Source organism: Dipodomys spectabilis, unplaced genomic scaffold, assembly GCF_019054845.1.
Source record: "Dipodomys spectabilis isolate Male_0828 unplaced genomic scaffold, ASM1905484v1 ptg000108l, whole genome shotgun sequence".
NCBI classification, from domain to species: Eukaryota; Metazoa; Chordata; class Mammalia; order Rodentia; family Heteromyidae; genus Dipodomys; species Dipodomys spectabilis.
Window position 1 is genome coordinate 16,768,100 of NW_024870785.1, and position 15,325 is coordinate 16,783,424.

At 37.0% G+C, this 15,325-nt stretch overlaps 1 protein-coding gene across 2 annotated transcripts in view; it reads right to left on the minus strand.

The window, feature by feature from the left end:
• The window catches only part of Vps13c (vacuolar protein sorting 13 homolog C), a 148,504-nt gene that overhangs the window by 73,277 nt on the left and 59,902 nt on the right, over window positions 1–15,325 (minus strand). For both annotated transcript variants that reach the window (XM_042687770.1, XM_042687771.1), the window contains exons 29-40: window positions 14,552–14,711; window positions 12,915–13,031; window positions 11,731–11,834; window positions 11,367–11,534; window positions 10,336–10,640; window positions 8,358–8,505; window positions 7,007–7,115; window positions 6,177–6,310; window positions 4,067–4,223; window positions 2,810–2,889; window positions 1,913–1,972; window positions 779–941 (exon numbers count right to left, since the gene is read on the minus strand). In XM_042687770.1, the coding sequence (XP_042543704.1) occupies window positions 779–941; window positions 1,913–1,972; window positions 2,810–2,889; window positions 4,067–4,223; window positions 6,177–6,310; window positions 7,007–7,115; window positions 8,358–8,505; window positions 10,336–10,640; window positions 11,367–11,534; window positions 11,731–11,834; window positions 12,915–13,031; window positions 14,552–14,711 (1,705 nt within the window). The remainder of the gene's footprint in view (window positions 1–778; window positions 942–1,912; window positions 1,973–2,809; window positions 2,890–4,066; window positions 4,224–6,176; window positions 6,311–7,006; window positions 7,116–8,357; window positions 8,506–10,335; window positions 10,641–11,366; window positions 11,535–11,730; window positions 11,835–12,914; window positions 13,032–14,551; window positions 14,712–15,325) is intronic.

Consider the following 15,325-nt stretch of genomic DNA (forward strand, 5'->3'; position numbering starts at 1 on the left):
TTTAATTACAAAGAAAAACAACTGAGTATCTGGCTAATAAACAGGCTTATAATAAGCATGCTCATTGTTCACTCAGGATGTCTGTTATCCACTACAGAAGCACAAGTCACGTATGTCAGATGACCGTGTGCCAAACCTGTGTGTGATCCTAACACAGATTTGGTAAGAAACCTTTGAGTGTGCCACTTCTATGAGATCTCTTCACCAGAGCTCACACAGCACTGAAACCTGTTGAGCTCAGGACTGAGTTATTATGTATGACTGACTATCCATATTTTAATTTCCTCACTTTTACTGGCCTCAAGACTACAAAAAAATGTCAATGTAAAGTATATACAACTTTTACTTTATAGAAAAGCTACACAGGCTGTAATCATAGCTACTCAGAAGGCTGAAGTCTGAGGATCAAGATTGGAAGCCAGTTCAGGCAGGAAAGTCTGTAAGACTCTTGTCACCAATTAATCACAGAAAAATCTGAAAGTGGTATTGTGGCTCAAGTGGTAGAGTACTAGCCTTGAGCAAAAGAAACTCAGGGACAACACCCAAGAATTCAAGCCCCAGGATCAGAAAAAAAAAAAGCTACATAGTAAAGCTGAATATAAATGCATGAGTAATAAATATCAAACAATATTGTTAAAGTAAGTTGATAAATTTTGTTTTCTCTTGAAACTAACCTACTCTGTCAGCCCAGATGTAACATCAAAGTCCTAAGTATTTATCTTACATTATTATCTTACTATAGGAGAGAAAGTATTAGCTGTGACTCAACCACTAGTACCAGCTTTGATGGCAATAGTTCTGGACTCTCCCATGAGTGGTTTCAGCTCAGACTCCTTCTCAGAAGAAGATGATTCAGAGGATGGAACAGCAGATGACAAAAAATCCATAAGAGAAAGTAAAGCTTCCAAATGAAGCACTAAGTCTAAGGATGAAAATGACACCTGTAACAATGAACAAATTAGAAAAGCAGGTTTCAGTAATGTAACCTCTTTTTTTTTAAGATCCAATATGTACAACTAGCACAAGAATAATTCAACTGGGAGATCTCTAAACATTTCAAGAATTGCTACTACAATTTTAATCCCTATAATTACTATTATAATATCAGTCTTACCAATCAATAAACCAATACTCTGCCCACTCCCATGGTGTACTCATAGTTCTAACCTACCATTCTAGCAGGACTTGATAAATTTCAACCAAAGACACAGGAAACATTTTAGTTGCACTATACATGTTCAAATGTGCAGAGAAATGTTTTAACCTTGTCCTTAGACCCATTCTAACCCTAAAATGCATACATAAACAAGTGAATCAACACCACATCAAATAACTATGGTGGATTAAAATAAACAAAACCCCTCTAAAAGTATCTGATTTTCAGTCAGGCACTGGTGGCTCACACTTATAATTCTAGCTATTCAGGAGGCTGAGATCTAAGGACTGAGGTTCAAAAATAGCCTGGGCAGGAAAGTCTATGAGACTATTATCTCCAGTTAACCACCAAAAAGCCAGACGTGGTACTGTGGATCAAGTGGCAGAGTGTCAGCCTTGAGGGAAAAAGCTAAGAGACAGTACCCAAGCTCTGAGTTCTGGCACGCGTGCACACACACACACACACACACACACACGCACGCACACACACATGTGCACATGTGCACGCGCGCGCGTGCGTGCAATGTGTATGTGCTGCATATTCAACAAGTTGGTTTAGATGTAAGAAGGAATCTTTTCAGAAATCAGTATTTATAAAAACTTTATTTAAATTCTATATCCTCTTGCTTTATTAACAAAACTAATTATTAGCCACCCTTATTTGGACTTTAAACTTATAGGTTACAGTTGAAAATGGCTATGATGCTATATTTAGTCATTAACAACTCACCCTTGTAATGAATTATAAAAGACTTACCTTAAGTCTCTGTTTGGTATTGTCATGAATCGTCTTAAATTCTGGTCCATCACTGTCTGCCTATAAATAGTGGATAATTACACCACTAGGTTACGAACAATAATGATTCATGCATTTAAAAAATACGTATTTTTAGCAGGGCGCTGGTGGCTCATGCCACAGGAGGCTGAGACCTGAGGATCATGGTTCAAAGCCAGCCCGGGCAGGAAAGTCCATGAGACTCTTATCTCCAATAAACCACTAGAAAACTGAAGTGGTGCCATGGCTCAAGCGGTAGAGCACTTGCCTTGAGCTGAAGAGCTGAGGGATAGCGCCCAAGCCCAGAGTTCAAGCCCCACGACCAATAAAAAACAAACAAAGAAACAAACAAATGTATTTTTCACTTTTTTAAAACAGTATAAGAATATTTCTTACAGGCAAGAACCATCTATCCAAGAATCTAACCACATTCTACAGATGCAAAAACTCAAGTTGCTTTTCCTAATCCATATCCGGATTAGGTAGACCAATCTAAAAGGGAGGGAAAAGAAACTACTATATCCAGATTACAATACACTTTACTTCACAATGCAGCAGTACTTCACATTACTCCCTTTGAATGATGAAGTTCAACCACCATAATCAACCAATTTAGGGGACAAACTTAATACTGAGCATGCCTACAATCCTGCTACATGAGATAGAAGCTTCGGGTCAACCCTGGACAAAGATGGGGAGAAAAGTTTCTGGGAAGAAACTCAAATGATAGATTACTGGTTTACCATACACAAGACCCTGAATTCTAACCCCAGTACCATCCAAAAAGTAAATAAAATTGAATGAATGAATGAATAATAATTAATATATTTAGCTTCATATATTCAAATATTAAAGAACCCTAGAAGTCAGACAAGGTACCTTGGTGAGCAACATTTTCAGAAGGGGTTCATTGGTCACATTAGAGGAGTTGACAATGTGGATAGGCTCTCCTTTAGAGTCTAGAAGAAAAAATAAGGTTGATGTGCCAGTCTCTTTAACAAAACAGGACCCAGCCAGTTATACAAATGTATATCAAAATTCAAAAAATGCTATGCTAAAATGGATGACTTATACCAAATGTAACTTATACTTCTAAAAGCCTGACTTTAAAAAAAGAAATTCCATAATACTTAAAAAAACAACACCAGTCAATTACAAGTCTTATAGTATTTTCCATTACTGATTTTCATTTGAGCAAATCATACTATATTAAAGAACAAAGCTACAAAGTACATAGGCAGTATTATGTATTTTCAGTAGTCTCAATACAGATGTCCTCAAGAAAAATCCACAGGGTTCCTACAAACTATGAATTCCCAGAACAACTTTAAAGTAGACTAGCCACAGCGTGGAATGACTCTAAAGGGTCCAGAGATAGCCCCTACAATGTAGTACCTGTTGTGGAAGAAAGTAATGAGACCAGATAGTGATGTTAAAAAGTCTTCCTTCTACATACTGCTGGATTGATTTTCACTATGTATTAATTTAAATGAAAGAGAAGTTTAAAAACAATGTTGCTTTTAAATAAAGGTAAGTAAAAAGGTAGGATACCTAGTTAATTAACTTATATTTTCAAAAGTAATCCCTGAGCTCTGTACTTAGGTTCTGCTTTCCTAAAATACCTGTGCTCACTGCATAGTTATAATTAAAAGATTTCTTTTATATGTACTGAAGTGTTACATATAGGTATTTAAGATAAATAAGTAATTAATTTCTTAGACATATTCTGTTAAACAAGTTAATAAACTTTTTTTTTTTTTTTTTTGTCAACCATGAGCTTGAACTTGGGTCAGGGCCTGGGCTCTGTTGCTGAGTTCCTTTTTGCTCTCGGCTAGCACTCTACCACTTTGAGCCATAGCTCCACTTCCAGTTTGTGAGAGATTAACTGGAGATAAGAGTGTCATAGGAACGTTTTGCCCAGGCCAGCTTCAAACTGTGATTCCCAGATCTCAGCCTCCTGAGTAGCTAGGATTACAGGCATGAGCCACCAGTGCCCAGACAAGTTAATAAACTTTTAAACATCAAATTCCTTTATAACTATAATAAAGTTAATCTAAATGGTTATGACACACAATGTGAATATTGGTAAGAAGCACCAATCTGGCTAATGAACACAGGATGAAGCTATGCACTTACCAGTGAAGTCAAAGCACCGCATACTAACTTGTTTTAGATAGGCTTCAGCAGTCATGTCATAAGTTCTTCCTCTAGCTTCCATTCCAAGCTGGAGGATATTTAGTTCATATATAGGCCGTCCCTTCTTTTCTGCTGATTTCATCAGAGTAACTACAACCTAGAAGAAAAACCAACATTACACAAATTATTTCACTAAAACCCCAATGATATATCAAGAATCAAAGAACCCAAAGATTCATATAACACAAAGTTATTTCCATTGTGCCTGAAAATTGCCTAGAGTTTATTTGGACATACACATGTTCAGACTTTCAAATAATCACTATTTTCTTCTAGTAATTTTTAAAAGCAAAGTACCAAAAAAGTAGTCTTACTTAATTCTCAGAAGTTCTAGTCTAACGGACAGCTTTTCCACCTGAAAGTCTGTGAGACCAATAGCTAATTTTTATTCAAGTCCTCAGACAAAGTTTCTCAACTGTAGCACTACTGCCATTTTAAACATTTTAAGTCAATAAAAAGTTATATTTCTCAGAAGGTGTCCCTGGGTTTTGTGCCTGGATTGTAAGTGCTCCTGATTGGGGACTGTCCTGTGCTCTACAGGGCATGCATTAGTACAATTGCCTCTACCACCAATTGCTAGTAGCAGCCTCCCTGCATTTAGTGACACCCAAAACTGTTTTCAGACAATGCCAAAATACCACTTGGCAGGTACAAATTTTTCCTTCTCCAATCTGACCACTGTCCTAAGGGATAGGAACAATCATAATACATATTACAAGTAACATTACAAGGGTGATACAGGTTTTATATTTTTATATGCTGATTAAATACTTTGTCGGGAAAATGATTTATCAATGTTTCCATGATCATAGTTAAAAAAATCTTTAGTCACTGATACAAAATAGAAAAACTTAGGTTTAATATTTAAGATATTAATTTCAGAGCATTAAACAAAGAGAATCCATTTGTTTAAGTCTGTTATTTTTGGCTCAGAAACAAAGCACAACTTCTATACCATTACTTAATGAGGAAGGGTTCCACAGATTCCAGTATCCACTATGCTTAGTCTCACATACTGACATGTAGATATGTAGATTTGAGATATATACCTATGTTAGTTATATCCATCTTGACCAGTCCTTCCCTTACCTTCTTTTCTTAAAATAGTTATTTCTTTCCTTTAAAAAAAACCAAACAATAACTGTAACCTCTCTGTACAGTATTTTTACCAGAACAAAAAATTAAAAAAACAAACTACTTAAAGCCAAGCACAGGTGGCTCACACCTGTAATCCCAGCTACTCAGTAGGCTGAGATCTGAGGACCACCATTCAAAGCCAAGCCCCAGCAGGAAAAAGCCAGAAGAGAGGCTGTGGCTCAAGTGGCAGAACACTAGCCTTGAGCATAAAAGCTCAGGGACAGTGCCAAGGCTCTGAGTCCAAGCCCCAGGACTGGCACCAAATAAAACAAAAACTCTCCACTTAAATGTCACTTCCTCCAGAAAATCTTCCTGGCCTTCTCAATCTGCTTTCATCAGCCCCTTCCTACCATAAGTACCATGAGTGCCAACCACCGAACCCACTGTTCAACGGACATACAAACATTCTGCTTGAAGCAGTCTGTATTTTTTCCTAATGTGACCTGAGCACCTACCTCATACATGTAATACTTGTTGAATTCATGAATAAAGAAGAAAATTCACTAAACCTTTCTCAAGATTCTGTAAGTAGAACATATATAGCAGTAATAAAAGGCTTTTAAAAATGTAGATATACTGTGTTTTATTCTATTAAGTTTCTAACATTTATCAAAAAATGATTTCGCTATCACTCTTTCCCTTTTCTGCTTTTCTTATATGAAAACCCAAAACAAGCCAAACTCCAATTGCCTTATAAGCATTAAAAAACAAGTTACATCAAAAGGCTACCATTTTCTCTATGAAATATTCTATCTCCCAAATATAACTCATTCTTAATTCTCAGACTTTATAAAGTACTGTTTTTAACAGGCAAATCGATTATGGAAGATTTTTTTCATACAAAGTTTGGTAAGTTTATGTTAATATCAATAATTCTAAATATCCATAATATATTTATATGAATAAACATTACCTCTTTAACCTCAAAATTCAGTAGTATGTTAACGATGTCTACAGATCTGATTTCTCCTACTATAGGTGTTGGAGAGTCTTCTGAAGCAAACATGTCTCGTGACACAGAGACTTCACAGGGCTCTTTAACTTCACCTAAAGAAATTTAAAAGAAGTTCATCCACTGCTACTCACATAGTTCTTTCATAAATGCTTACTGAGGACATGAAGGAGTACTTGAAACCTGGTGACAGTACTAAAATTGCACAAATCAATGATATTTCTGGCCTTTACAAAACTCATGCTTTAACATGAGAGGCATAGACATTTAAAACACAAACAAAATAAGCAGGCCATGTACATTAAGTGAGAAAATAAAATGCACCAAAAGATGCATGACAAGTTTATAAGGGAGGTAAACAAAAAATTAACCAAGTAAGGGTGAGGTGTCTCCACCCTGCCATCCATGCATGCAGAAATCAGGGAGGATCTCACTTCAAGACTAGCTTGGTCAAAAAGTTAGTTTAAGCAAGACCCCATCCCAGCAAATAAACTGTCATAGTAATCCCTGCCTGTAATCCCACCTACATGGAAAGTCACAAGTAGGAGGCTTTTAGTCCAAGATTTGCCCTAGGCAAAAAATTCAAGGTTCTATATGAAAAAGAGCTAAAAGCAAAAAGACCGGGAAGTGTGGCTCAAGTGGTAGATTAATTGCCTTCCAAGCACAAGGTACTAATTCCCAATGTGGCAAAACAAAACCAAAAGAAAAATATGCAAACGAACAAAAACTGTCTATCTACTAAATTGTGTAACTGGACACATGTAGTGTGCCATCTACTGTCAGTCTCTTACCTGTCTCTTGTAGTCTTGGTTTCATCTTATCTAAGTCTTCAGTAACCTCACCAATATTTTCTGCTAGTATTCTAAATAAAAGATTAATATCTTCTTGATTTAGGCAAACCTATAAAATAGCATGTAAAAACAGATTTCATTTTAAAATTAAACAAATTTTTAAAAATTTGTTTAAAACAATTTTAATACAGTAACAAAACAGAGTAATTCTAACATTCATTGAAAATTTATATAATCGCTGTGTACTCAGTATTCCACTACTTACTTCAGGTCAACATTTATTTTTTAAGGATAAGAAAATGTTCTAGGACAAGTAGAAAAGGTCAGATAAGATGACGTTAAGCTAAATGAACCCCAAGATAGGGACACAAGTGGTTTTTTCTTTCTTGCTATTGTTTCTAACGTATTTATAAGGTACCATGTGATTTTTTGGTTGCTTTGTATGTCCCTCCCCCATGGTATAACCCCTGTTTTCACTGTATTTGATGTTGGTATAATTTGGGGAGGGGAAGGGAAAAAAACAAATTGTTTAAATAGGGATACAGTTTAACCCATTGCAACAATGAGATGTACAACACGCTATGTTGAAAACAAACTTTACAATTTAGGCTGGGGATGGGGAGTATAGTTGAGGAGGTAGGAGGGAAGGGAGGTAGGAGGAAAACAAAGGAGGAGCCAACAATGCTGAATAAGAAATGTACTCATTACCTTGCTCATGTAACTGTAACCCCCTCTGTACAATATTTTCACAATAAAAACTTATTTAAAAAGAAAAAGGAAATGTTTACAGGAAAACAATGACTATCTTCACAAATTTAATTATGACAAAAGAAATAATTTCTTTGAAAAGTGACAATCCTGAAGATGCATACATTTTGTTTTTCAAACATGATTCCAGATACATAAAAAGGCCGTCACAATGTTAAAAAGTGTGCTTTTCTCTCAGTGGTATAATTATCTTACTGGTATTTAGGTATTCTTTAATGTGAATACATGCATAAGTACTATATAGTATGTTATGTTCTATTTAAAGATCTCAGTGTGCATGTACAGCAAATTTGAAACTTAAGGGGAAACAAAGGAGGAGGCTACAATGCTTGATAAGAAATGTACTCATTATCTTGCCCATGTAATTGTAACCCCTCTGTACAGTATTTTCACAATAAAAAAATAATTAGAAAAAATAAAGTTAAGTAATACTTAAATTACTAAAAAGAATAATGACCTTTATTGGACAGCATCTCACTGAAATTGTTCTTATACCATTCAGTAAAATAGCCTACATTTATAATACTTAGAAAGTCTTCAGGGTTTAAAAATTCAGTTAATTTTCCTTCATTCATGTACTTACATTCATTGAATCAAGATGTCCTTTAATTTCCAAAACAGGTACCTTGTGGTACCAGTGTGCAGCTAGATTGCGATTTACACAAAACTGCAAGTTAATTGGCTGCAAGAGCTGAACATCAAGGTGGGACCCGCTTGCCTGTATCACTGTCCTAGTGAAAATATAAAACAACAAGTATGCACAATTACAGGGGAAGGCAATGCATATTAAAAAAGGGAAAAAAAGCAGTTCTTTGCTACTCTTATGGTTACACTGGTCACATTCACTGCATATACACTTGGCTGCATCAAGAAACCATGTGGAATGACTAAACTAAATGGTCTAGGTTTGTGAAAGAACACACTGCAGTGTTCCCACAAGGGTAAAAATCACCAAAGAGGGATTCTTCATGATGTACCCCCCTCAAAATGCAACACACAAAGATTATTAATTGGTACTAAGACTGAGAATCAATGGTAAGGAAAATATTAGCAAAGTGAATGCCAGCAGCAGTTCAAGGTTTTTAATAAAGTATTTCTCCAGAACTAATTTACTGATCTGGCTTATAGTCCTTACATTTTTATTCTACACAATTATATCTCATTTTTCTAATTTGGAGAGGGGAAGGGAAATTTAAAAAATGCTGAAACAAGGATTCAGGTTGACCCATTGTAACAAAGAGATGTACAAAACACTATGTTGAAAACGAACTTTACAACCTGGGGGGGGGGGGGGGGGGGATGGGGGGGAGAAGGAATGGTAGGAGAAAAACAATGGAGGAGGAAACAATGCTCGATAGGAAATGTACTCATTACCCTACTCATGTAACTGTAACCCCTTTGTACAGTATTTTTACAATAAAAATATATATGGGAAAAAAAAGAAAATGATGCATAAATCTTTCTGTGTCTTCAGGTCCCATATCATGTGAGCACTGAGGACACAATGTTACTTACAATGATGTTCCTACCAAAACATGTCTAAGCTCAACTGAACCATGAGGGGTCACTCTGAAACTGATAGCTGTTCTATAGAACAATCAGACTATGCTCTCCAAACCACCATCATCAGAAAAGGTACAGAAAGACTGAAGAACTACTCCAAGGTAAGTGTCTATTAGTACAGAATCTCCTTAGGAGCAGTCAATCCAAACAAATGCCAAGTGTGATGGAGAAGATTACTAGAATGGACACATCTGGGACAACATGAACAATGACTATATACTAGATAGCATACCAATACTAAATTTCCAGAATTTCACATTTACATCATAGATAATGTAAGAGTATGAATGTCCTTGTTTTAGAAGATGCATGCTCAAGTATTTAGAGGTGAAATATCAAAGCTGACCACAGCTAAACAATAAAGCAAAAATGTTTAAAATGACATATATGGAGGGTTAGGAATATGGCTTAGTGGTAGAGTGCATGCCCAGCATGCATGAAGCCCTCGGTTCAATTCCTCAGTACTACATACAAAGAAAAAGCTGGGAGTAGTGCTGTGGCTCAAGTGGTAGAGAGCTAGGCTTGAGCACAAAGAGGCTTAGGGACAAAGCCCAGGCCCTGAGTTCAAGCCGTAGGCCTGGACAAAAAAGAAAATAATAATAATAATAATATATGGAATGAATAAAGCAAATATAGTTGGGCATCACTGTGCTCTTCTATAATCCCAGCCCTGAGGAGAATAAAGCATGAGGATCACAAATTTGACACCAGCCTAAGCAACATAAGAAGTTCTAGGTCATAAGACTCATCCCCAAAAAAGTATTATAAAAAGGCAAAGTGAATTCATATGAAGGATGCATATATGAAGGTCAATCTATATGAAAGACTGCAGAACTATTTCTGTAATTTTTCTGTAATTTGAAATTTCCCAAAATGAAACGTTCATAAAATTATTAACAGTCCTGTATAATAGAAGTATACTGAGTATAAATTTCAATGGTCATAAAAGTTCATGGTAAAAAGGAATACTTAAATCCACAGGTGTAGAATTAACATACCTCGAAAGCTTAAGTTTTGTGAGCTGTACATCCATTCTATCAATTACTGGAGGATTTAAAGAGTCTTCACCAGACACCAGACTGAACTGGTTTTGAACTCGGATTAGTCCAAGATCTACCACCACAGAGTTGTTTGAAAGAGAAGACTGTGGAATGATGATCACTGGTGCTTTCAAATCAATATTTACAGAGACACGGAAACTCCTCTGCGTGAGGTCCCTCACACTGGTGGCAGCCTTCTCTGCAGCCTGTGCAGTGGCAGCACTCAGAGCCTCTTTGGCTGTCTGGAAATTGTTCAGGAAGTTCTGAGGTCACAAAGAGTAAAAGGAAAAATTTAAGCAGAAACAGGCACATCAGTAGCACCAACTTCTTTTTACACACCTGTTAACATTTCCAACTTCTTTTTATGTACCTGCTAACCTTTTCAACCTGAACTTGTAGTTTAGCCTCCTTGTTCTAGTGTCAGAAAGCAATTACTGATAATCTGTCCATATTTATGAGCTACGTGGCAAGTGTTAATGTCATACTGCTAAAGATCAGAGCAGAGGGGAAAAAAATTTCAATGATTCTGGTACACAAGAATTTGGGCTCAATATATTCTAGCAAAAATAATTTCAGTCCTAGACAAAAATCAATAAATGAGTTGGGCGCTGGTGGGTCACACCTGTAATCTTAGCTACTCAGGAGACTGAGATATGAGAATCGAGGTTCAAAACCAGCCCAAGCAGGAAAAGTCCATGAGACTCTCATCTCCAATTAACCACCAGAAACCTGGAAGTGGAGCTGTGGCTCAAGTGGTAGAGGGCTCGCCTTGAGGTGAAAAGCTGAGGGGCAGTGACTAGGCCCAGAGTTCAAGCCCCACAACCACTAAATGATTCAGATTTCAACTGAATCAGACAAAAATTCAGTCAAAAATTTACTATATACAATCAAAATAATCCCTATCTAAAAACAAAGTTTATGACATTTACAATCATGTTTATTGGACTTATTTGCTTCAAAGTTGAAAAATCAATATAAAGGGATTTTACCAAAAGAGAAGTAAGGAATTTATGAAGATAGATGATCTGAATACAGCCAACATTCAACGACACCACACCATCCACTTTGGACATGTCAGTGTAGGAATCCCCTGCAGTGGCATCTGGATACAAATCCAAGTTAAAGCGAAAAACTTCATTTCCCACTATTGATACAGCCTGAAAGACAGAGATTTGAATGTCCTCTATTCAATGTAGTAAGTCCCATTTAGAAACAAAGGGTTTAATTTTCATCTGATAGAACAAATACTTTATTGACATGTATTTAAATAATCTTTTAAAACTGAATATACCTTAAAAATAGAATCTCATGCAATCACCCAAAGGTATTTACTATCTATATGCTATTACCTACTTTTTTATGAACTGTCTTTGGATCAACATCTGTGACAATAATATTTTCCAGTCTGGCAAAAAGTGATTGCTTCCTTGACTGAAGAGAAAGGGAGGAATTGAGGCCTGGAAAAAGAATGCATCATTATGGTTTCTGTAGCTTCAGCATACATAACCAATTTCTTCCTATTACTTTGTTGTTTTTAATTTAGCAATGTCTAATTCCCACCTGATAAATAAGTTATGATATCAAGTAGTTTCAGTTTTGTTAAATCCAAACTATGAACTGATTTAAAATAATTTTCTGGGGCTGGGAAGGTGGCTCAGTGGTAGAGCACTTGCCTTGCATGCCTGAGGCCCTGGGTTCGATTCCCCAGCACCACATAAGCAAAAAAAGAAAACAGCCACAAGTGGCACTGTGGCTCAAGTGGTAGAGCGCTAGCCTTGAGCTGAAGAGCTGAGGGACAGCGCCCAGGCCCAGGTTCAGGCTCCATGACCGACCCAAAAAAAAAAAAATAATAATAATTTTCTGAATCTTCAGTCCTCTTGCAAAAAGAATGTCTAGTGCAAAAAGATGAGTAGTTATAAAGAAAATAAATCCTTGTAGCATATAATCAGTCATTTTATATGGAGGCAACAAAGACCAAATTCAGATTAGCAGTTTGGAAAGGACCAAGAAAAACAGAAAACTAGCTTTCTAGTTTCTCACAAAATTTCATTGATCCTATTATTTACCATATTATAATAAGCTAATAAAAATAAGGGCCAGAAAGAAGCTCAGATGCGTTTTTAGCAGCTTTTCCCTAGAAGAACATAATGGGCTCATGAGTTTTCTTCAGCTTTCATGCTCAGCTTTCAGGGCTGAGGATGCATCTAAATGCTAGGGAGCTTGCCTAGAATGCACAAGATTCAATCCCTGGCATAAAGATAAACAGAATATACAGCTGTACAATTACATATTGAGAATATATAAATATAAGAAATGAAATATATAGTTAAGCCCCAGTGAGAGTCAAGTGAATATGCTTGAGTAAGGTCTATGAATATGTAGGTCTTCTCCTGAACTCTAAACCAACAGTTTTCTCAGCCCATCAAGTGTTCCATACCAACTGCCAGCTGTTTTCACAGCATAGAACCCTCTATTTGTATATTTTCTAGCATTTAAAAAACAAACTTATTTAACAAATTTTAAATGCTGTGAGTTACCTTGTATCTTGATTTCAGCAATATTAATCTTCTCATCACAAACAGTGACACAGAAAGCATTCAACTTGGCAAACAATCTAAAGCCAATAATGTCACTATCTTGAGAGGATACCATCACTAAAAATAAAACAAAGAATTCTATCACAGTAGATTCTCTGAAGGCTTCTTCCCAATATAAGTGAACCCCAATTTGATTGTGTATATATACAAATTCTTGAATTCTTAGACTTCAAATACTTCTTTTGCTTTTTATATCCTAGGGTCCATTTTAATTGTTTCTTAACTGATGTTGCTTTTGTATTTTAAAGGAAAAAATGAAATAAGGTACAGATGCTGAAATTCAAAGATGTTAAATAATGTGCTTAAGGTCACAGAGTTTAAGTAGCAGTCATAATATGAACAGTTATTTCTAATGTAAACAGTTCTTTTTGAGCTTTTGGGACAATTAGATGCTTCCTATCCTTGAACCCCTGTAATGTGGGTCTTCATTTCCTCAAAGATTAACCCCCATCAGAGCCCCTGCAGAAGTCTGAGAGGAGAGGAAGAGCTCGATATAAATATAGGTCTTCTACTCTTCACACAATGTCCATACCCACCACCAAAATAAAACAAAAGCAAATATTTTCTTAAAACGACAGTAATGGGGCCTGGGTACTAGTAGGTCACACCTATAATCCTAGCTACTTAGAAAGCTGAGACCTCAGGATCATGGTTCCAAGCCAGCCTGGGCAGGAAAGCCTTTGAGACTCTTATCTCCAATTAAGTGCCACAAAAGCTGGAAGGGGGAAGCTATGGCTCAAGTTGTAGAGCACTAGCCTTGAGCACAAAGGCTCAGGACAGCACTCAGACCCTGAGTTCAAGTCCCACAACCAGCGTGCACACGCGCCCCCCCCCCCCCCCCACACACGATTATATTTGCCTAAAGTTGTTTGTGTGTAGAGAGGGTTGTTTTATTTTCTTTTTGAGGTAAGTTCTCAGTATGCAGTCCAGCATGGCCTCAAACTCAACATCTAACTCAGCCCTTTAAATGATGGGATTATCTATGTAGCACTAAGTCCTGTTCTATTTGCCTTATATATTCCAGATGGAAGTGGACAGAGGAAAAAAATGTCACCTAAGTGATTGAATTAGCTGATCTCTAAATTCTTCACATAGCTCTGAAGTTCTATAATCCTGGCTAAAGGAAACACAAAAGTCTTTTCCATATTGTTATAGTTTGAATCCGAAACACCCTCTAAAGGCTCATATGTAAAGGCTTGGTTGCCAAATGATGGGGCTTTGGAGAAGTGACTGAATAATGAGGACTCTGTGTTCATCAACAGACTGATCCATTAGTAATCTGATAACATTATTGGGAGGTGGTACTCAGTAGTTGGAGCCTAGTTGAGAAGATGGGTCACTATAGGGTCACGTCTATGAAGGGCATGTCTTGTCTTTTGTCCCTTTCTTTCTGCCACCTGTCTGCCATGAGTTGAGCCACTTTGCTCCACCACATGCAACCCACCAGAAGCAACAAAGCCAAATGACCATGGACTAAAACCTCTGAAACTGAGCCAAAAAGCAATCCCTCCTCCTTTAAGTCATTATACTCAGGAATCTGTCACAGTGATAGAACACTGACAAACTGACACACATACCTTTCTGCAGAGGCAAATTTGTTTGCTTATCAGCTGAACTCTGTACTTCCTTGGCAGCTTCCATGTTCTGACCATCTGATGGAATAATGGTGGTCAGGTAGTTAAGGGAAGAGAGAAGAGCTTGTGTTTGTAGCAATAGATTTAAAGATGAAAAGGCCACCTGAAAATGTTTTGAAAAGAAAATTAGTCCTCCATGGTAAACGTAAACTGCCAGTCAGGCTCAACTCATTGCTTTCTACCAGTTGGAAGGAGGAAAAAGGAGAGATGAGAGAAAGGCCCACAGTGCTCTTAGGTATGCAGCAAATGGCACAAACTTGGGGATACAAGAAAGTATCACAGTACTCTACTAACTCTACTTCACAAGAAAAATGGGCATGGTATCAATAATGTGCTTCACTTGGTCATGCCAATATTCAACACACAGTATGGCTTCTTAGAGCTTCACTGGATGATTTATCATGATTATGTAAAACATACAGGTCAGAACAAGAAACTCCAGAACCACTATATGCTAATACAAGGTCTAAAAATGATTCTAGGTGTGATATTCGCAAGGTTTAAACATAAAAAATATCCTTATGAGCTGGGAAGGTGGCTCAGTAGTAGAGTGCTTGCCTTGCACGCATGAGGTCCTGGGTTCCATTCCTCAGCACCATATATGCAGAAAAAGCCGGAAATGGCATTGTGGCTCGAGTGGTAGAGCACTAGCCTTGAGCTAAAGAGCTGAGGGACAGTGTCCAAGCTTAGAGTTCAGGACCCACAACCGACAAAAAA